The sequence below is a fragment of the Sinocyclocheilus anshuiensis genome, unplaced genomic scaffold (assembly GCF_001515605.1).
Source record: "Sinocyclocheilus anshuiensis isolate Anshui unplaced genomic scaffold, SAMN03320099.WGS_v1.1 scaffold457, whole genome shotgun sequence".
Taxonomy (NCBI): Eukaryota; Metazoa; Chordata; class Actinopteri; order Cypriniformes; family Cyprinidae; genus Sinocyclocheilus; species Sinocyclocheilus anshuiensis.
Window position 1 is genome coordinate 2795864 of NW_015537939.1, and position 24300 is coordinate 2820163.

The 24300-nt window shown below is 34.1% G+C and overlaps 1 protein-coding gene across 1 annotated transcript in view; it reads right to left on the reverse strand.

The window, feature by feature from the left end:
• Positions 1-24300, reverse strand: part of LOC107662219 (collagen and calcium-binding EGF domain-containing protein 1-like) — a 56641-nt gene that overhangs the window by 8190 nt on the left and 24151 nt on the right. The window contains exons 4-9 of the mRNA XM_016452159.1: positions 13528-13580; positions 12515-12649; positions 10433-10570; positions 7545-7651; positions 4649-4757; positions 4413-4552 (exon numbers count right to left, since the gene is read on the reverse strand). Coding sequence (XP_016307645.1) covers positions 4413-4552; positions 4649-4757; positions 7545-7651; positions 10433-10570; positions 12515-12649; positions 13528-13580 — 682 coding nt within the window. The remainder of the gene's footprint in view (positions 1-4412; positions 4553-4648; positions 4758-7544; positions 7652-10432; positions 10571-12514; positions 12650-13527; positions 13581-24300) is intronic.

The following is a 24300-nucleotide window of genomic DNA, read 5'->3' on the forward strand; positions in this document are numbered from 1 at the left end:
TAGCCTAAATGTGTACAAGCATATTTACATTAAGTCAGCTCTGCTTTCTTATATCTTATATATTAAAAATATCACAGACATTGCTGCATACATGTAAAAAGAAAAAATAATAAGTTTGATTGGATTTTTTTAATATTATTATTTTAAATTTGGGCAACTTTCAAATGTGGTCCTAAATTAAACATCAAATCTGTTCTGATTGCCTGTGATTGTGCCCATCACAACTCAAGGAAGAATGTAAAGTCTGCATAGCAACGCCCTGCAACCACTCCACCACACCCTGGCATCATGTTGGCAGCTGTATGCTCAAGCAATCACTACTGACATTTGTTGTTGATTTGTACTCTAATGATATAATTTGCATGAATGATGGGATGTTACTGCAAGCAGTCTTTGAAAATGAGACAGCGTATATCATTTTTTTTGGCAGGGTCACTTTGATATGGCACAATGATTAACATAAAAACTGTTAATGGTACTTCACGTCAAAAAAAGTGTGTCTTGGCAGAGCATTAAATGTAAACACAGTCAGTAATGTCTTAAGTCAATGTAAACGATCAGGACATAAAAACGTGTGTGTGTCAAAATACTGGATCAGTCCATTAAGCCTTGCAGTGTTACAGTGTGATAAATTTGCACAATCTCTTTACATAAATCTAGATTTGTCCCAAGCAGACCAAAGCAACCGTGAGAAGCAGGATATTTTGTTGCAATCTCATTGGTCCAAAAGCCAACAACCACATATGCTAGAAGTACGAACACTCTTCAAATGATATGAGTGCAAATGAAACCGATCCTGCACCTGCTTATTCAGTTTCACTCTTACAAGGCTGCTGAAACTATCAAGAGCCTCCCGTAAAAGCAAACACGAAGTGGAATTGCATCCAAAAACAAAGAATTCCATGGCTACGAGAGCTCAAAACTGATTATGTCCCAAATGAGACCAGACAGTACAGATTTACTCAGCGTTCGTGACCTTAGAGTAAAAATATTTCAAGTACAAATGCATCTGAAGTGTTTAAAGAAAACATTCAGTGACATTTCTAGTGTCAACAACATACCGAATTGCTCAGTAGATCTACAAATATCCATGGTCGTGAACTTAAGACATTGTCTCCAGAGGCTAGATACACACATGCTGCAAAGTGATGGTTCGGCTGAAAAGGTTAACGTTAGAAAGTCTGCTGTGATTCACAGCGCTTGTAATTTGAGTGTGAAAAAGTGTGTGTGTGTGTGAGATGATAATTCATTATGTCCGTCGGTCTGGGGAAGAATGTGTGAAAGAGTAATGAGGGTTAACAGTCCGTAACAGGAAGTGTAAAGCGTGTCACCGTCGAAAGCAACCACAGGTCAGTGAGCTGCAACACCTTCATGCTGTGTCTAAAATGAAGCTTGGCTCAATAAATCTGCAAACGCTGTGCAACAATGAAGATCAAGTGCAACTAACAATTAGGAAGTTACTCAGCATCTTAAGAATGTAAGTGTAATGTGATGTTTATCATCTTTACAGCAGGGGGGCTCAATTCTACTCCTGGAGGCCTGACTTCCTGCAGTGGTTATGTCTAAATGCCTGATCCCAGCAAGTCTAGATTTCCAGCATTAAGGACACGTCACGTTTTCAAACACAACAATCTCTATTAACTCTTACATCCACTTCTGAAATATTGATATTGAAAGTTTCATTCGTGAAACTTTTTGCAAAGATTTGCAATGATTCATTAAAAAAACCTTATACTCACTTCTTCACTGTAGGTAAAGCTGGATCACAAATGATTTGCGCGAACATAGACGCATTTAGGTAGATCGGGGGCGCATTCCCTTCAAAAAAAAAACGTAATCCACTGCGTCTTCAGCGGCTCAGATGTCGGGAGTAAATGATGACTGATATGTTCATTATTACATTCAACAACAGAACACCTCAATCAGTTAGGAGTCATTCTTGTCCACATCTGCTCCGGCGGTGAAACAATGGCGGACTGATGACAGCTCACTCAGGGCGGGTCTAAGGTAAGACGCCAGTCCAGTCTGTGCTGAAACGCTACTGTCAATCAAACAATCATGGGAGGGGCCTGCTTTTATGACGTCACACAGACAGGCATCTGAGATCGGCTCGATTTGAGAAAGGGGTAAAGATTTGAGTAGATAAAAAAAAAACACTGGGTGGATCTTTATCATTATAGGGTGGTTGTGTACACACACTGCCAACACACATTTCAGTTCAAACAACTTGTAAAAGTGCATGTAGCATCCTATGACCCCTTTAATAGGTCTAGCATAAATATGATATGATATGGAATGATGTGACATGACATTATTCAGTGTTGTTATTGTTAATTAGTGCTATTAAAATAGTTTGATGTAATTGAAATAAATCTTAAATATAAATAAAAAACAAAATAGAAGTATTAAATAAAAAATATTATAAATTGCATTACATCATATTATGTATAATGTACAATAATAATACAATAATAATGTACAAAAATAAAATACAATAATGTACAATATATTTTTAATATGTATACATATTAAATATATATATATATATATATATAAAATATGTATATATATATATACACACATGCGCACATATTTAATATGTATACATATCAAAAATAGTTTTCCATAATTTAAATAAAACTGAAATATAAATAAAAAATTAAATACAAATATTAAATTATTAAATGAAAATATAATACATTATATTACATCGCAGGGCTGCACGATAAATCGAAATGGAATCGAGATCGCGATTCGACATGTAGCATCCTATGACCCCTTTAATAGGTCTAGCATAAATATGATATGATATGGAATGATGTGACATGACATTATTCAGTGTTGTTATTGTTAATTAGTGCTATTAAAATAGTTTGATGTAATTGAAATAAATCTTAAATATAAATAAAAAACAAAATAGAAGTATTAAATAAAAAATATTATAAATTGCATTACATCATATTATGTATAATGTACAATAATAATACAATAATAATGTACAAAAATAAAATACAATAATGTACAATATATTTTTAATATGTATACATATTAAATATATATATATATATATATATAAAATATGTATATATATATATACACACATGCGCACATATTTAATATGTATACATATCAAAAATAGTTTTCCATAATTTAAATAAAACTGAAATATAAATAAAAAATTAAATACAAATATCGCATGACAATCGCATTTGCTTAATCGTGCAGCCCTATTACATCGTATTATGTATACAACTGAAATATAAATAAAAAAAGTAAAAAATAAATATTTGATGAAATGTCAACTTCAATGAAAATCTGAAATGTTGCCTTGGCAGTTAACTGAAATAAATTAGGTTAAGGTAAATAAAATTACTAAAAATAAAACTTAAATTAAAATAAACAAATGATAAATAAATATATAATAGATATAAAAAAAACTAACTAATACAAATGTCAAAAGCACATAACAAAATTACTAAGACTTAAAGTAAAATGAAAACTGAAAATATAAAAAATAAAAGCTAATTCAAATACTGTAATAATATAAAATAATACTAAAAGAACACTGATTATATTATAGTTTTATATATTATTTTACTAAACAAATTGGTACATGAAAAAAACCATGAATTATTATTATGTTATTATTATTATTATTATTATTTTTATATTTTAGCTTATATCCACCACCTAGACCACCTGCACACACAAATAAAAAGCTTTTTTAAATGGGTATATATCATTTTTCACAAAAATAAAAATAAAATAAAAAATATCGCTTATCCTTTCAACATCAGCTTTACAGAAAAGAGTGTCTTAGTCCCCCCAGTGAGGCGACTATTACAAGATTTTTTTTTTTTTTTTGCAATTACTGTTTACTTTCATGTCATTTAGCTCCTTCAGGTGTGAACAGGCCTTTACTCAAGGTCTCAAGGGTCATTTAACAATGACAGGTCTGTGTGTTATACGAGCACTAGAAATAAACCTAAGAAGGAAAGTAGATTTCCAGGCATAGAATAGAGCAACCCCTATATTATAGCCTTGAACCTGCTTTAGTACATCCTTTAGTAAATCATAATAGATGTGGACACCCATCTAGACTGATATTAAAGAATGTAAACCACAGGCCACCCAGATGTCACAAAATAGATGCTGAGCCAAAGCAAGTTATCTTCATAGAGCTTAATGGTGCGGCAGAGACAAACGGCATTGGAAAACAACACCACTGCACTGTGTCCCACGTGAAACATCAAGAATTAATGGAGTAGTGCAATCAGATTGTATGCTTATGCTAGACTAATTATTATAGATGCAGGAAAATTAACTAGAGCACATTAGTCCTCAAATCTGACACTTTAGATACTGATTACAGCTGATAAGTGTTTAGGTTACTTATGAAGACTGATACGTACCACTGGGCCACGGCGTCCCTGTTTGATATGCGACAGGTCCGGTGAGGGTCCCATGAGCCCCATGTCGCCTCTAGGACCGGGCATGCCTGGTGGCCCCATTTGTCCTGGGGGACCAAGGGAACCTTTGGGCCCTGGGCTCCCTGAGAGAGACATAAAAAGAGACAGGTTTACAGAAGAGTGGCATTGGGAAAAGAATGGAGAAACAGAATAATAAGCAGCATATTGACAAAGCTCACCTGCAGGCCCAGGTGGCCCTGGAGGTCCAGGTAAGAATGAGTGTGTCATCATCATCTTTTCACTGGTCATCTGTTTATTGACCTCTGTGTTGCTCGGCAACAAGGCAATCTGATGAAAGAAGAGTTAAACAAAACACACAGATCATTCAGGGACTCAGTGTTTCACTCACTATAGTACTAGACAAGACTGAACAGAAACATGACATACACTATTATTTTTTTTTGGTTCTGAAGCTCAAAAGAATCAAGAACACAAGATTTGCATTCAGTTTTATAGGAACAGTAACCCATAAATGAAAATAAATGTCATTATTTGCTCCTTCTAATGCCGATCCAAACCCAAAATGTTGTTATTTCTTTGCAGTAAGAATCTTCAATAAAGAATCTTCATGCTGCAAAAAAAAAATATAAATACAAAATAAAATAAAATACAAAATATAAAATAAAGAATATAAAAAACAAAATAAATATAATAAAACAAAAAAATATGAAAAATAAAAGAAATTAATAAAATATAAAAATATAAAATGAAATAAAAAAATGGAAAAGTAATATAAAAATGATAAAAAATAAAATAAAATAATAGTAACATAAAATTACAAATTATATAAAATAAAATGACTAATAAAATTAAATAAACATGAAAAATGAAAATACAATAAAACAAAATAAAATGAAATACAATAAAAAAAAATATATATATATGATTTAGGAATAAAGACTACAAGCCAAATATTACTTTTTTCATTTTATGGAATTTTTTGACAGACATGTCACTATGAATGATCTTTACATGGAAAAGAACTGCATTAAGATGTGACATATTCAGTGACATAATGGTGACTAAATTTGGTTAAACTATTCCTTTAAGAAAATGTATAAGGATGTTACTAATCATCTATCAGGAGGGAAAGGCTAAAATATGTAATATTAAAAGGTAGATAAAAGAATTATAATTTAAACCAAAGTAACGTGAGCATGTAATCTGATCTATAAACTGTAACATCTGTGTACATGCTGTTCGCAAAAACAGGAAATCTCTGAATTATTCAACTTTGTGCATGGACTGAGATCAGTGCCTGTCTTTTACAAGCCTTCTTTGCAGAGTATTTCACTTCAAAGGACTCGCTGGAAGTATCCATTACCTGCTAACCTCTGAGCTCTGGACATCAGTACACACACACACACACACACACACACACACACACACACACAGACCTTCGAGGTCTCGCCACACATAGTAGATACAGCCTTAGGCCTAGCGCATAAATCTGTTTAAGTGTCTGTGTCCAGCTCTGTGCAAGCAATTTAAATCTCATTTGTCATTGTTTCTGGTTTTGATTTGTGTCGGGTTCCTTGGACTGCACATATTTTAATCCCACGTTGCTCCGTGTGCCAATGTCAACCACAATGGTCAACCAGTGTCCATTAGACAGTGGAGTCAAATGCCTACATAGTAAACTACCTTCTAAGGCACAATCCTAACAGTCATTAAACCACATAAATGACTAATTTGGTAAGAATGCTATACTCTGTACTCTACAATAGTTCATTTTGAATTTTACTTACATTTTATAATGATATTGTCAAGTACTGAATTGTATACGGACCACAAATTTTGTGAACTTTTTGTTTTTTATTTATTTAATTTTTATAGGTTTTAATGTTGAAGATGCTTTTTAAGCTCACCAAGGCTGCATTTATTTGTAAAAAAACAAAAACAAAAAAACAGTCATTTTTAAATACTTGTAATTTTTTTTTCCATTTGAATATTTTAAAATGTAATGTAAAAAATGCACATATGTTATATGTTTAAAAATTTAATTTATTTCAGCTTGAATTTTATTTTATTCTAAAAAGTTTGAAAGAACAGCATTTACTTTAAATGGAAATCTTCTGTAATATTATCATCATTGTCATCTTTATAGTCATTTTTGATCAATTTAATGCATCCTTGCTGAATAAAACTATTATTACTATTATTTCTTAAAAAAACACTTTCTAATCAAGTATATTTATTATCTTGGATTAACTTTTACTGAGCTTTTTTCATTGCATTCTGGGACTGCATTCTTCACAAAGACATCTTAAAAAGCAAATATAATTTCAGCTATTTAATGGATTTCAATAATCTAATCTATTCTAATCTAAATGATCATAATTACAGCATTTGCATTGGAAGATCGCTAGTTTTTGGAAGAGAACTTGATGAGGCAAAAGGTAAAGAAAAGAAAGAATTTCATTACATTTTTAAACTGAAATAACAAAAACATGAATAAATCTAAAAATAAATTAATAAATAAAACTTGAGCAAGCCAATATCTCCTCTTCCAAACAAAACAATGGGGGGGAAGTTACAACAACGGTCAAAGAAACGATTCGTAAAAATCATATCAATGTTTTTGTTCTCCCAGAATCATAAGCCTTGCCTCACTCTCACTAGTTCAATACATTTTTTGCTCTCAATCTTTTCCCTCATAGTCTGCTGGACCACACGCACAAGAGCTATATATCACGCCGTGACCATGAGGGTGCTGAGTGGATTTGTTGACAGGCTCGCTTTGACTGCAGAACACTGACTCTGCGCCCTCAGCCCGTCTAAACCGCATCACTGCGTTCAACGTGATTTACTAGCCTGCAGCAAGGACAGACATAAGTCACACTACCAGATCGCTCAGCTGTTCGGCCCGTGCTGTATCGCTTTTTATTTCGCCTGTAAAGTCACCAACACATCCCTGAAGACTTGTATAACCTGAGTCTGACTTGCTCGTGAAACATTGGCAGGTAGGTTCTTGTTGGGTCGACTCGTGTCTACGGAATAAAAACATGCATATAAAAGGAAATCTGCTGCTTGTTTTAGCGAATAAGCCCTGCAGGTGGATCTGGAATAGGGCACCTTCTGTTTGAGTTGTAGAACGGTCATCTTCATCTGATGGAAGTCTTCACATGTGGCCGAGCACGTTCTCTCTTTCATGACGTTGTCTGACTTCTCAAACAGCGGAGCTGCAAAGAGACAACATGAATGTGGAAGTTAAGAAAGGTTGATGGACAACGCTAAAACGAATCAGCTGCTAAGCAAAAAAGTCAAAACATGATGGCAAAAGCTGAGAGAACTATTGATTATCAATACACATATTTAATGCAATACAAAAGTTCCCAATGAAAGCAATTAAACATTTTTTTGAAATGGACTGTTGTACCCAATATGTGTCTATGTATTTTTATGCTTAGTGTAATGCATCTTAGCCTGGCAATATGTTAACATCAAATTTCAATGAAATCAGTTTTGACCATTGTGAAAAAGAAGTACATTTAAGAATACTTTTAAAAAGAGTAATAATAAAGTTTAAAATAGTATACTTAAGAGTGAACTGAATGTAATGTTTTCAGACACTCAATTGCATATTTACAATCACGTTACAATATATTATAGTTTAAAATGATATTAAATACAATTAGTTAAGAGTGCTTTTTTGACTCGCTTAAGTATGCAATTTCAATGGCATTCCTTAGATTGTGTTTGAAATATTATATGTGCACTGTCAAATTGACTGACAAGCATTTCTTGGAAACCAAAATATAATTAATACAATTTCTACTGAAATGGTCATGTCTTTAAATATATATTTGTAATTACACCGTTGCAATGAAGCTGCAATTTAGTACATTTAAAATATATTTTAAATTATTAAAACAATGAAAAATTTACTTTTAAGTAAAACTTTCACTTTTTAAAAGTGCACTTTTTAAATACACTTATATGGCATTTTATTTCTTTCATATTATATCTGAAAGTAGAGCAATTAAACTAAAATACTTTTAAGATTGGGAATTCACAACAAGTGCACATTCAATACAATTAAGTGCACTTAAAAATGGGAATCTCCAATATGTGGCATGTAAGGCTTATAAGATTCCATAGACATCATGGCAGCTCTCGAGGTTTTGAAACAGAGCTAATGTTGCCATAAAATGGTGTCATAAACTTATAACAGGGATTTGAAGTCTTGCTCAAGGTCACAATGGAGGCTCACTCCATACATGCATCATCAGAAACATACTAGCTCCTGATCAGAATGTACTAACTACTGTCATTCCTGCCAGAAGTCTGCTGAGCTATATCACCATTACTCCTACAGCTTAGTTTGACTCACAGCCGATAACCTCATTTGATCCACACACTGTAATCTCAGTGGTCTGGAATTCCCAGAATTCCTTTTTCGTACATCTGGATTGTTGCAACCCTGAATGCCCTGAAGGTCATCTTGTTTCGTGCTCAAATTGACCCAAAAGAGAGGAAACCACAGTCAGGAAACTCTGAATGACTGATACGCTCCACAAGAAAGCCTAAAAGATAGATGGACAGAGGAGTGGAGAGGAAGGAGTGATTGATGCTAATGCTAACCGCTAGCTGGTGTCCCAAGTCATTAACCGCGATGGGTCAGTGGACTTCCTGCAGGGAGACAGGAAGCAATGTCTTATAAATGTGTCAAACCAGAAGAGGCTGCAGAATGGATTTTTTTTTTATTTTTTGTAAATAGCGAGGAGACTAAGATCAAAACCATATCTGACATGAAATGAATGGCCCTAAAAATGTTATGTATGTAATTTATAATATATATGTATGTAATATGTTATGTATGTAATTAATATATATATATATGGTCATAAATATGCCATAAATAAATAAATAAACAATTCTATTAATAATAATAATAATAATTGTTGTTTATATAAATGATTAATAGAATTATTAAATATAAAATATAAATAAATAATAATTGAATTTATAATTTAATCATTTATTATAATAATTTATTAATAATATCTATGTATCTTAAAATGATATGCATTTTTCACATTTATATGATGTCTAATAATGCTAAGTAAATGAATAAATAAATACTTTTTCTTATAGTTTTTAATAATTGTAAAAATAATTATAATATTGATATATATTTTGACACTGGAATTATTCACATACAAAAAAGAAACTTAAATTTTAATTTAACATCCACCCTTTCCACTTGGCTTATTTTCTGTACATGTTTTTTTTGTGTTTGCACTGCTTTAACTGGATGATGCATTCATGACCTGTCAGAGCATTTAGACCATACTCAATCCTTTCCACACCTGTGTGATGGAGAGATCTGTGGATGGTCATGTCCAGACAGGAAAAAAATATCTCTGGTTCTCTGTGCTCTATTTAAAACCTCAAAACGCATGTGATTCGCCTTTTTTTCCGCTCCATTTCTGCTGTTTGTTGGAAAAGCATTGGGTGAATCAAAGCAGGACTGTCTGTGAGGCTTGCAAAAGCAGCTTCTAATGGGAAAGCGGCTCTCAAACTGAAAAAAAAAATCACATAAAAACTGTGGTAATGAACTTCAATCCCATGAAGCATTACGAACTACATGAAAAAAAACATGGCTATTCAATACAAAACTACTGACTAAAAACCACTGAAACGGAGTATAAAAATGTATAAGTTTATGACAAAATTCTTCACCAAAACACATGACTGCCAAGTTGATTCATTACCTTTTACATGTTAACAACGATTTCTCTGGATCTCGCTACAGTAATTATTTCAGCAATTACACTTTGAAAGTCTGAAAGAGGTGTCTGTGAACAGTTTCAAGCCATGAACAGGTTTATATGTCCACAAAAGTCTGGGAAACTCCAAACTACAGAAGAAAGACCAAAAAGAAAGCGAACAAGCTAAAGTAAAAGAACAAAGAGTGTTGCTGAGAAAGACAAACAAAGATTCAGAGAATATACACTCACCTCGCTCGCCCTTGGTGCATGTTTTCCCATCATCCTCTAGGTAGAAGCCTTTCTCGCACTCACACCGGTAGCTGCCGGGGGTGTTCACACAGATCTGTGAGCACACCGTCTCGTTATTGTTGGCACATTCATCAATGTCTGACGCAAGAACAGAGAGTGAAAGTGTGAGGGACGGAAAGTTGGCAAAGTGCAAAAGACGCGATGTTCGCTCCTGGGGCGGCATGGAGCGATTCTGTCAGATCAGCCTGATAAACAAAATTTGACTCTCATCAAATCAACTTAACACTTGGGTCATTAAAGGTCATTAAAAAGGCATTGAAAAATCAACCCTGTGAACTAAAAACAACCCATAGAGGGCGCTAACACATTTACTAAAATAGTAAAAAATATAAAAAATAAAATACAAATAAAATGGGTAAAATTCTATATCCACCATGCTAATTTTTTAAATAATCTAATTATATTTACATATGATTTATCTATCTATCTATCTATCTATTAGGGGTGCAACGGTTCGTGGAAAAAAATCGAACTGTACGGTTCTTCACACACGGTTCGGCATGCGCTAGGACCGCAGTTCAACTTAAATCTGGCAACGCATCTGTAATATGGCTTGTTTGCTATAAATAACAGGTAAAACAAACAGGGTTCGGCTAATATATGCTTCTGTTGATGGATGCGCATTCTGGCTTCGCGCACAGGTGAGACCTGAACAGCACACGTTGATATCTGTGTTAAACTAAACTCATTTAAGCTTTGCCAGTTTAAACATTTAAGAGCCAGAGGACGCACAGTGAGAAGATTTGTGCATGCGCTCATCCGAAGCGTGCAAACCCACGCCTCAGAACGCGCGCAAATTAAGCTTTCTCTGAAGTATTGTGTTTAAATGGACAAATTCACACAAAAATTATGTCAAAATGCCCGTCTTGGTAAGTATCCTATAGCAGACATAGCCGGCTGAACGTACTGTATCAGTGCACTGGATCACCGCATTCTCTTAAAGTGACAGCACTTTCTTAATATCAAACAGCAACAACAAAGAAATCACTCACTGCTCTTGATTGAATAGCTTTTGTAACTTTAATAAAGATTAGTCTTTAATTTATACAGTCAAATATGCAATGCTGTTTTACATTTTATTACTTTATTCAATTTCTGTACCTGAAAACTAATGGTAGACCTACCTAAAAAAAAAACCCCTGAAAATCACTGTTTATTTTATTTGTATCTTTACTCTATTGTATTTATTTGTGCTGTTGCTTGTAGTTAGATAGATTATTCTTATTTTCTTTATTTTTATTTGACAGTGTAGTTTTTGCCTAAGCATAGTGCATACCAAGCTGTACTGAAACCGTGACACAAACCGAACCGTGAGTAAGTTGAACCGTTCCACCCCTACTATCTATCTATCTATCTATCTGGAAAAATTAAAATAAAATGGGTAAATGTACACTTTGAGCCTCATAAAACAAAACAAAACAAAACAAAACAAAACAAAACAAAATAAAATAAAATAAAATAAAATAAAATAAAATAAAATAAAATAAAATAAAATAAAATAAAAAATAAAATAAAATAAAATAATTTGCATACAGTTATTCTGGAGAGCAAAATGGTATATTATCATAATACATTTATTTTTTTTTGTGATTGATGCATTCACAACTGAATTTCTTTGCAATGTTTCAGTTAATGAAGAGAGTGTAATGTGCGCACATCCAAAAACTTTGGGCAGGTGCTCGATCATGAAACCCTTCACAGTCAATAAACAAAAATCAGCACACTGCCAATACTGCTCTCCAAAATGTATAAAATCACAACATTTTGACCCTAATGTCTTCATCAGGCAAAAGAAAACTGAAAAAAAAAAAGTTTTTTTGCCTGATGAACGGTCGAAACGATGTGATTTTATACATTTTTTGAGCAGCAGTGGCAGTGTGCCGATTTTTGTTTATTGACTGTGAAATATTTCAGTTAACGCCAAACCCTGACTAACACCGCAATATATTGCATATGTATTCAATATACCTAATGAAGTACACTGTTCTCAATATCTTAACATAAATAAGAGCAAAATCTTACCCAGGCAGTATGGTTTCTCACGGTTTCGGTGTCGTTCCCGGTCATAACGATACCCAGGGTAACAGGTGCACACCACACGGCCGAAATGATCGGTACACTGCTGTTCACATGGGGCGCCAGCGCACACATCATAGTCTGCATATACAAACACACCCACAAACAAACAGAAATAAACATGACAAGAAAGGAAAGTACAAGACTATAAAATAAACAAATCTAGCTTTAAATCAAAACCCACAATATAACTGTCATTTCCAAAAATCATATGCAAATGTGCTACTTCAAATGTCTTTTCCCTTTAATTTTATTATAATAGTAAAAACAAAACTCTGCAATCTGGGAAGCCAGTACTGCTAGTTCCAGCCCAAGAATTCTCGCATCTTTTCCTTATTCCACAGTTTCTCCTAGAAGAGCCAAACCATCTCAGACACAGCATGGGGCGCCATGTGAGTCAGGGAAATATGTATCCATTCTCAGCCGTTACTTTATGTGTTTCTCATCAGCGGAGAGAGGGCAGGTAAGGACACCAGAGAACACAAACAGCTCAGAAACAGAAAAAAAGCCTTTAAAAACAAGCTGTAGACTGTCCCAAAGGGGACTACTATACACTCTCTCAATGTGGCATGGGGAACCGCAGAACGCAGACAATATAATTGCATGTTTTTATTTGACAGTTACGAGTAAAAACTGGTTTGAACCCCTCAACCAAAGATCTAGAAGTATATTACTGTATTCATAAGCTAATATACAGACCTGTTCCCACTATAAAAATACACACGAGGTAATCAAGCTATCGTTACTGGTGGGGAAACTCTGCCAAGCTCTTAAAGGTGTGCTGGAAATGTTAAAACAACAGTAAAGGCACTAGCTGAGCGGTTTCCAAAAGGAATGATTTTGTTTAGAATGCTAATGGGAGACGAGGGAAAACACATCCAGAAATATCAGAGCAAATTCAACCCAGAGGAGCCTAATCTGAGTAGGAAGAGAAAGAGAGTGAGGGAAAGAGGTCTTACCTTCTGGAATACACTGTCCTAGTACAAACTTAAAACCTTCACAGCACTTCTTTCTGAAAGAGAGAAGAAGTGAAAGAAATACATTTATATTTTCTTCAAAATTGTGATTAAGCGTTACACCTGATACTAGGCTATTACAGATGGATGTCAGGATGTTGCTATACTACCATTCAAAAGTTTGGGGTTAAGATTTATTTATTTTTTCAATAAATTAATATTCTCATTCAGCAAGGACACATTAAATTGATCAAAAATGACAGAAAAGCAGAGCTGGGTAGATTACTTACAAATTTTAGTCCATTACTGATTACAGATTACAGGACGAAAACTGTAGCTAGTAATGTAATCTAGGTTACTCATTTTATGTAATGTATTGTGACTACATTTTAGATTACTTTTAGATTACTAAAAGTAGATTACTTTTAGATTTTTTGCTCTGCAGAAAAGATATGATGTTACAAAAGAGTTTATTTCAGATAAATGCTATTTTAAACTTTCCATCAATCGAAGAATCCTGAAAAAGTTGTATATAAAGTTGTGCATGGTTTCAAATATTACGCATTAAGCATCAAGACTGTTTTCAACATTGATAATAAGAAGATATGTTTCTTGGCCTCCAAATCAGCTCATTAGAATGATTTCTGAAGGATCATGTGACACTTAAGACTGTAGTAACAATGCTGAAAATTCAAGCTTTGCCAACACATTTAAAAAAAAATTTTAATACAAAAATAATATTTGAAACTGTAATAATCGTACTGTTTTTAGCATATTCTATTCTTTAAAAATATAAATGCAGCCTTGGTGAGCATAATAGACAAAAGAGGGGGAAAAAACCTTTTGAACAGCAATGTAAGTGGTTGGATGTGATTCCTGGGTAGTTGCAGTAGTTGCATTTCTTAAAACCTAATCATATTTTTTCCCCACCTGTTTTATCATTTGCCAGGAAAATCAAAAGTGCTTAGAAAAGCATCAAAGCAAATCTATCTTCAACAAGCTTCATGTTTTGAGGTATCATCCATATCTGTAGCACAAGCAAACTGGGACGAGTCACGCACAGAAGTTTAATACTCAGGGTTTTGGGTTTATTCAAACCTCCAACTAAACGGATGAGCAATAATAATAGTGATGCTTGCCTAAGAAACTCCAAGGAAAAGACAGAACCGTGGCCTCAATCCAGTCTGAAACAAACTTGCATGAATTATTAATGTGACTCTTCTGTTTTTGCGATTTTCCTAATCGTATTTAATTTGAAATCCATGTCCACAATACGAGACAGACAAAGTGAAGGTCCAAAGGGAAAAAAGGTGTTTTTTTTTCTGGACAGTGATGGAAAACACCTCCAAGGTAAGACAGTAATATTCCCCCAAAGTTTTCCTGCTCTAAGTGGTCATCGTGGAGATGTTCCTCTTTCGGGAATGACAAGGGAACAACTCACAAGCACTAACAGAAATGATTCATTTCAACACTATGCTTCAATGATTCCCAAATGTTTCAATGCTCAAAAAAGACAAACTAACAATACAACGGGGGGAAATGGAATTTGGATATTAAGTAATGGTGATATCCTTTCCAACAGTATTACTCACAAATTTTGTGGAACTGTTTAGTCTAGTCTGCCAGAGTAAGCTCTGTTGGTCTAATCTGGAAGCAAACTAAACAACAATGCTTAAATGGTGCATATTAAAAAAGCATATCAGCATGTTAAACAATTAAATGCACTGGTTTACAAGTTAATACGATTATAAACAGCTAATATATTTCCATGCAATCACTTTTACAGTCGCAGACGAAGTAAGGGGTCTGAGCTGGGCTACAGCGGGCTGGTATGGTTTGAATCATGGGAGCTGTTTAGGTGGTCTGAATCACACAGGAAAACTTTATTGGTTTGTTTGATGTTCGAGATGAAAATATCGGGAACTACAATCACTTACAAATCTCTCTCACACACACAAACCTACAACCAACCACAGTAAACCCTCCCAATATTAAGGGGCACCATCTGTATCTTGAAATCTTGAAAAAATAATAAATACACATAAAATAGACTTCAACTACATGGAACCATATGAAATTCCGTTACAGAAACGAAACCGCAAGATCTAAATATTGAAAATTTTGATTAAGGAGTGGAGAAATCACTGATAATTGAAGAATAATTAAGAACCACGACTTGGCATTGAACTTAATAGACTTGAAATACTGACTACATTAGCTTGTTTTCAGAGAGACACGCAGTCTTTCCACACCACATTATTCTTTTTTCCTGCTGTATGTTGCCCAGAGCTAATGGGTGTCTTTGGAGTTCCCTCCAAGATAAAGAATTTTCCCATGCTAACAAGAACCTGCAGCATTCAGGCTACTGAGATGCAGACTCTGGGTGTTTGTCCCTTTCTAAACTCCTAATGAAGGTTTCAAAAGTGATTTTAAAGTTTGATTCCATAGCGATACATTTTCACTCTTGATGTCAAAGGAGAACCTTTTGAAGTTATGATGCGATAGAATTAGAACTATGATGAAATAATAGAACCTCTGAATGTTCTTATGATGCCATAGGAGAACCTTTAACCTTTTAATGGTTGTTTATCTGTGTTAATGCTTCAAATAAATCTATGTAGCAATAAATGCTTTTTTTTTTGGCAAAAACTATTCATTTTTACTCTCTTATGAACCTATAAATGTAAAAACACTTTATAATAAAATGACCAAAATAGAATAGCCAATTACAAAAACCCTATATAGTATGTATAAATAAATAAATAAATAAATAATTGTATTTATTTTTTGCCAAAGAAGCTTAATTTTTAAGCTTTTACACATTAACCTATAATGTAACAGAACTTTTAATACAAAAACTCCAAATTACAAGGACTTGATTAAAAAAAATTGGTCCCACTTTATGTTAAGTGGCCCTAATACCTGTGTACTTACATAGTAACTAGATGTGTACATAGTATGTAACCCCAAATGGACAAAAGTTAACTTCAAGGATGAACAATGTGGCATAGATGAGTTTGCATTTCGGTTTTTAAAAACAGAGCAAACAGAAAGAGAAATCGCGATCTATATTATAGCTCAATAAATGAAGCATACTTTCTTAGAGCCATAGAAAGACAACCGTTTAGCTGAAAAAATGAACAATACACAATTTTACAGCCTAGGGTGAAGTCATTATGTACATTAACAAGGATTTGGGACAAATATAATGTAATTTAATGGAAAACTATGTGAATGGCGCTGTGTGGCGTGGCAGGATTTTCCGTCGTCTGCATTTAAATCGACATCTGAAGTGTCCTGCACTGTGCAGGCTGCCGCAGCCTCACGTATCAAAACATACAACACGAGGTGTCAGTGATTTCCACCACTAGAGGCCGCTCTCGCACTGTATAATGACAGCAGACCCTTCTCAGCCGCTCCAGCAATGGACACAACCCGGGAAAACTATCGGCATGGATTTTTGGCAATAACCGATAGTTCCAGCAATCAACTATCGGTGCCGATTAATCGGCAAAACCGATACATCGGTCGACCTCTATTAAATGTGAACTAGCACCTCATGACTACACCACATTATGTACAAGAAGCTGCAAAAGACACAGGCGCAAATGGAATGTACAAAACATAGTGACATTAATTTTTAAGTAAATATAATGGGCGATATATTGCGTCACCAAAAATTATTGAGGTCATGTACATATATTGCGCGATAAGTCGATATATTGATTATTGCGACAGGCCTCATCCAACTCCTCCCACTATACATATCCCTAAATCTACCCATCTCCACCCCCTGGATCCCATTTCCACCCCTAAACCGACCCATCTCCACCCCCTGGATCAATATATACATATTGTTGTTACAAAATGTAGTTATATATGTCCTGTTACACATTTGTACTTACACAAACCATTCGGAGGGTTGTTACATGTGTGTAGTTACAGAAATATTACAGCTCTAGATAATATGTACCAATGTGTACTTACACTGTGGTTACATACTACGTACAAATCTAGTTACTATGTAAGTACACAGGTATTTGGGCCACTTAATATAAAGTGGGACCAAAAAATTAAAGGGATAGTTCACCCAGAAATAAAAATTCTGTCATTAATTACTCAACCTCATGTTGTTCCAAACCCGTAACACCTCTCTGGCCCTCCCATTGACAGCAAGTATCCTTACACGATCAAGGTCCAGAAACATAGAAAGGAGATCGGTAAAATAATCCATGTGACATCAGGGGTTCAACTGTAATTTTACAAAGCTACAAGAATACTTTTTGTGCACAAAAGAAAAAAAAACAACTTTATTCAACAATTCGTCTCACCTGGCGCCATTTTGGAGAGTATCCACTGAACGTAAACTACGTATGCTGTTCTGTGTCAGCTGCGCCACGTGGAAGTATTCTATTCAAAAAGTATTCTCGTAGCTTCGTATAATTACGGTTGAACCCCTGATGTCATATGGATTATTTTACCGATTTCCTTGCTACGTTTCTGGACCTTGATCGTGTAAGGACACTTGCTGTCTATGGGAGGGTCAGAGAGCTCACGGGATGCATCAAAAATATGAACGGAGGTCTTACGGGTTTGGAATGACATGAGGGTGAGTAATTAATGACAGAATTTTCATTTTTGGGTGAACTAACCTTAACTTTAAATCTTTTTTGTATATGCAAAAGAAACTTAATTTTTAAGAGTGTATAAGAGAGATCATGGTAGGATGGTCTGCCTTCTTACCCAGTAAAAAAAGTCTGAACTCAATAAGACCCATGCTGCATCTGCGCAGAGCTGTAAAATCAACCGTGCAGTGCCACACAAGCGCTGTAACTCATATTTATATGGTGAAAAGCATCAGAAACTGAGAGAGTCCATGGGGAGAAAGCACTGAGAAGTGGAAGAGGAGGACAGAAGAGGCACAAATCTCCTGCTGTGGGAGGTGATGATGGGTGTGAGAGCAGAACGAGGTGGAGGTGATTTTCACACTTCGATGCATGTTTGCATTCATGTACACACAGACACTCAGGGTCACATTTACTCTACCAAAGTAAAATCACACATGCATATGCACAATGCCACTATAGAAACATAAACAACACATGTCATGGGTTACAATACAGCAGTCAATTTGCAACATATGCAAATGAGATCAAGTGTTTCAGATTAAATGAAGTGCAAATTAAGATTTTAAGCAAGTCTCTTGCTTCTTGCATATTTCCCTTAAAACAAAGGGGAAAATCTGTGTTAAACTCACATATCTCAACAGTGTCTCAAACTGTGCTCAGGATAGTAAAGTCTGTAATTAAAAATCAAAGAACTTCCATAAACACATCCAGGAGGATATTAAGGATGGTAGGTTTAAGTACAATGAGATCCAAAAGAGAAAATCTCAGTTTTTCCTGGTATGTTGACACCAAAGCCACCCTGATCCTCCACAAATACACAAACTCTGATATGTCCCTATCTTAACAAACATGCAACACTCAGAGAGAACGCACAGAGAGAACAGCCAGAACTGACCCTGGACCTGTGTCTGCTCGGGTAAGCTTTCCGAAAATATTTTTAAAGCTTTGTTTATTGACTCTCAGAGCTGTTTATGCTCAGGTTTCCATCCATCTGGTGCCTCACAAATATTCATAGTTTGAGGGTTTGACTTTTCATTTAATTTTTGAAATATGACTTAATAAAGACACATAAAACCCAAACTTTGAAATCTATCATGAGTATTGCATAATACAAATTATACAATTATTAGATTTAGCTTTTTTATATTGTAAACATAACGTCTTCATAAAACCTCAAAATAAAGTGTAATTTAGTTATATATTGGATGTGATGCAGCATGACGCATGCAAATAGGAATTTCAGGAACTAAATCTGCACTGCACGAAAGTATTTATTAGCATCATTAATATGAAAAATGATACAGGCTTAATGGATAGGAGAACATGAAATCCAGCTGGACCAAATCCCGTAATGACCTAAACAGAGACATAAATGTTCAAACACAGAATCAAACTATACTGTATACATCACACAATCCAAAACTATGTAAATATACGAAACTTCACAAGAGCTATAATATTTTCCCTTGAGCGACCCCAGATATTCTGTGCTGAGGTCTTATATAGACCACGGCTACTTACACCGATTCATATTATCTGTGTGACACAGCACTGGTTTAATCTGAGAAGCTTGAAAACACAAAACTAATCATGAGTCTGTGCTTGGTAAGTGTTCAAGCATGTTCCTTCTAAATAAAATGCACTATATAGACAGTGTTGGGTGTAACTAGTTACTAAGTAATTAGTATTTTCCCTTGAAAAAGTAAAGTAAGGGATTACTCTCATTTTTTTCTGTAATTTAATTACAGTTACTTCTTATGTAATTGAACTTAATACTGTGTATGGATTGTAGAACATTTATAAACAATTCAATAGTGGATTTAACATAAAAAAAAGTCTAACCTTAAAATGCATGCTTTTTATGTAATATTCTCACTTTAAATACTTTGGTGAGATAATAAGAATATTGGTAACACTTTAGGGTCCAATTCTCACTATTAACTAGTTGGTTATTATTAGCATGAATATTACTGAGATATTGGCTGTTTGTTATTACTTAAAAAGCACATATTAATGTCTTATTCTGCAAGACCTTATTCTAAACCCTTAATCCTACCGAATTCCTATCCAATTCTTAAACATAATTGTCAACAACTACTTTAATCAATTTTAATAAGCAGTAATTAGGAGTATATTGGGGCAAAAGTATAGTTAGTTAATAGTTAGTTAATAGTGAGAATTTTACCCTAATCTAAAGTGTGACCAGAATAATTTATGTAGTTATGTATTATTTATTTGAAAGAATTAAAAGAATGTTTCATGTCAATCCCTGTATCATTCATTAACTTGTCGAGGTTGAGGATTTAGAAAGTAATTAGTAATAAGTAGTATTGTCAAATGATTAATCGCGATTAATCACATCTAAAATAAAAGCTTTTGTTTACATAATACTGTATATGTGTGTGTACTGTGTATATTTATTATATATATATATATATATATATATAAATACACACACATGCATGTATATATTTAAGAAAAATGTTTCGTTTATATATTAAATATATTTATGTATGATATAATTTATATGAATATAAATATATACATATATGTAAATATTTTCAAAATATATGCTGTATGTGTGTGTCTTTATATATACATAATAAATATACACAGTACACACACACATATATTATATAAACAAAAACCTTTATTTTGGATGCGATTAATCGCGATTAATCGTTTGACAGCACTAGTAATAAGTAGTTAAATACTTTTTGGAGAGAGTAATTTGTACAGTAATTTAATTACACTGTTGAAGATATAATTAGTAACTAGTAATTAATTACTTTTTTAACTTACCCAACACTGTATTTAGATGAACAGCAAATGACAAAATCAGTGGAAAAAAGGAAGAAGGTTTTTCTAAAGTTAAGGTCAATGGAACTAGCGTTTAAAAACATGACACATATTAATGTGAAACCTTTGAATCACTCCCCATAGCAGAGTGTTTGTCAGTGTTCTTAAAGCTTGACAGTCTGATGAAGGTCAGAATCTTCAGAATCAGTTTCCCTGATGACCATTTCTCATGACAGGACCTCTCAGAGTTTCTCCAGTCTTCATGAATGCAGTTAAACACATACTTCTAAGATAGGCTTTGCAACATTATGCTCCTACACATGAAAGAAATACTACAAAATATTACGCAAAAATACAAGTGCTGTCAAAATTAGCACATTAACGCAGGCAATTGATTTTTACAGTTTAAACAAATATTAAAAATATACTGTCTTTATGTTGTTTCTACATTAATTAAAAAAATAAATGTGAAATTATTACAATAAATTATTACAATAAAATTATATTTAAAAACTTTAATGTTAGGTGGTATTAAATGAGATTAATTTCAGAAAAATGTGCGATTAATTAGTTAAATTTTTTTTATCAATTGACAGCACTAAAAATACTATAAAATAGTTGTAGACTGAAGTCTGATTATATAACATGAATTTAAGGGAATTTTTCCCAACACTGGAAAAAGCATATTCAGAACAGCAGAACAGCAGGTGCTACACAAATACAGGAATTACACATGGTTTGAGCACATCTAGTTTCTAAACATGACAGCACTGATGTGAGATCTGTCAAAATGTCAGAAAAAAGTATAGGTTTACAGTAATTTTTAATGTTTAGTTAAAAAAAATAACTTTTTGGACTGGAAGGAAGAACAAGGACAACTCAATTTTTTTTCTTGATATGATGCCTTAAATGGTTCCTCTTAGTACACAATTTTCAGATCAGACAGATGTTTTCATGCAGTAGATTATTATTCCAGAATACCATACAACTGCAGGCCATTACATCATTTACTATTTAACATCCTCTTGGGGCCAGATTGCAATGATAAGATCACACTGAAGAGCAGAAGAGGATGTGGGGCATTGTAGTGTGGCCCAATTGCTCTGATGGTGCGCATGTCTCAGGAGGAGAGGATCCAGATGTGAACCCAACCTCGGGAGGTTTAAAACAGGATGAAATGGATTAGTTCAGGTTGAGTCACTCAGAAACAACCAGACTTCTAACCAAATCCTCGTTATGTAAGAGAGAAAAAGAGAAAGCAATGGAATTTGCATGCAGTGACACATGGTTCAATATAGTGTAATAAGTGACTGGAAGAGATGTCTCATCATATTTATTCAATATCACTTATTGGTAATTCATATTGAGCCCTTTTCATTCACTTAAGCACCTGATTTCGACTTCTGAGAGTGTTTCAGTCCTCATAGAGCAGGTGTATTTACTTGCAGATTAAAAAGGAAAGGTTTAGTTATTCTGGCATATTAAAAAAGCTTAAAACAAGTCAGACAGTAAAAAATGAGCTGGGAGTGTTTTGTTTAGATACAATAGTGTGGCAAAGGAAATGTTTTGTTTTTCTTCAGCCTCTGCTAAATGATAAAAGGAAATTATGGGAACTCTATGAATGAGCGGTGAGACTCCATCCAGTACCATGTCCAAACAAAAACAGGTGCATTAACATGGAGTCACATTCACTTTTAAACAGAGCTTTTACTTGACTTGTCAGATGTTATTAGTGGGTACGGTAGCACCTGTGCTTTCCTAATGTTGTGTTTATTTAATTTCCCACACTGATGGGGATCCGGTTACCAGGAGAAAATCAGGTCTGGATTAGCGTGAGCTCAGCCTCACTCGCTGGGCTTTGAGAGATCTCTAATTACCTTATAAACAAACTGAGCAGAGACCTGGAGTAAACACACTCACATGGAGGAAATAACATTACATTCTGGCTATACTGAGAAATTTACTATGGAATGCACAGAGTCTATGAGCAACGCCAGTTAAATTCAAATCAAATACTATTTGAATTTTAAGGCTCTAAATAAAGGTTCTAAAATAAAAAGTGATTATGAAGTTCCTATGATGCCATATAAAAATATTTGAAGGTCCTATGACGTCATAAGAGAACTCACATATCCTATTGTTCTCTGATCCCCTGGGGTCGACAGTTCCGCCGGCGGAACTTTTTGCAGATTTGAATGATGACAGCGAAAATAACTAAAATGCTCCTTCATACTTGACCGTACATATAAGAGTAATACAGCATTTAAATCTGTAAAGGGTCTACTTTTATTTGTGTACACTCACAATATCAACAAAACATTGTGCTTTTGCAAAATAAAGAAAATAAACAGGGTATGCTTTTAGCCGTCTCATTCTCCGCGCATATCTGTTTGAAACGCGTCAATAAAATTAACAAACTCAGCGAATATTTGACACACACACATGAGAGATATATCTACAGAAAGCTTAACATGTCTACTTTTAAACGAAGTAAGTCATGACGAAAACAAATATTATGTGACAAAGTAATCAGTATGAAACCAACGCAATGTCAAGTCTTGGCCGTCGCCTTCATTATCGCTAATGTGACCACGCCCACGCGCCGATCGTGACTTTAAAATTGTAGTTTTTCACTAAGCACGCATAAACGTTGTTTTCTCAAAAACACAATTACGTACATACATGCTGCTCACATATTATTGTAGCCCAGTTTGTGCTGATTACAGTGTTATTAAACTTTAGACATTCAAATGTTTGTAAGCAACTGAAAAAAGCACAAATGTCAGGGCATGTCAAAACTTTTCCAGGCCCCAAAACACCCTCAGACCCCAGAGGGTTAAGGTTTCAATGAATGTTCAGAATTCAAAACAAATTTTATTCAAATTCAAACACATTTTTCTAAAGCAGCTCTGCTTTGCACAAATAAAATTAAATTGCTAAAAGAGTTCTGTGATAATGTTAAATCAAGAACATTAAAAACTACATAAAGCAGCAAACGCAAGCTTTTTTAATTTCACAATGCAACATTTCCAAGTAACAGCATAATTAAATAGAATTAATAAAAAGGAAGGGGATGGAATAAATGAACGAATGATAGAATGAATGATAGAACAAACAAACGTTTGCTAGAATGAACAATACATAGAGAGAACGACATAATGAACAGTAGATAGAATGACAGAAAACACAATAGATACAATGACAGAAAAAATGATATAACAAAACAAACAATAGATAGAACAATAGATTGTTGCTCCTCTATGCCCCGCCTTTTTGAAACACGTCAATTTTTACAAAGCTCATCGGTCTGAAAAAGCGAGGTGTGCTGTGATTGGCCAGCTATCCAGTG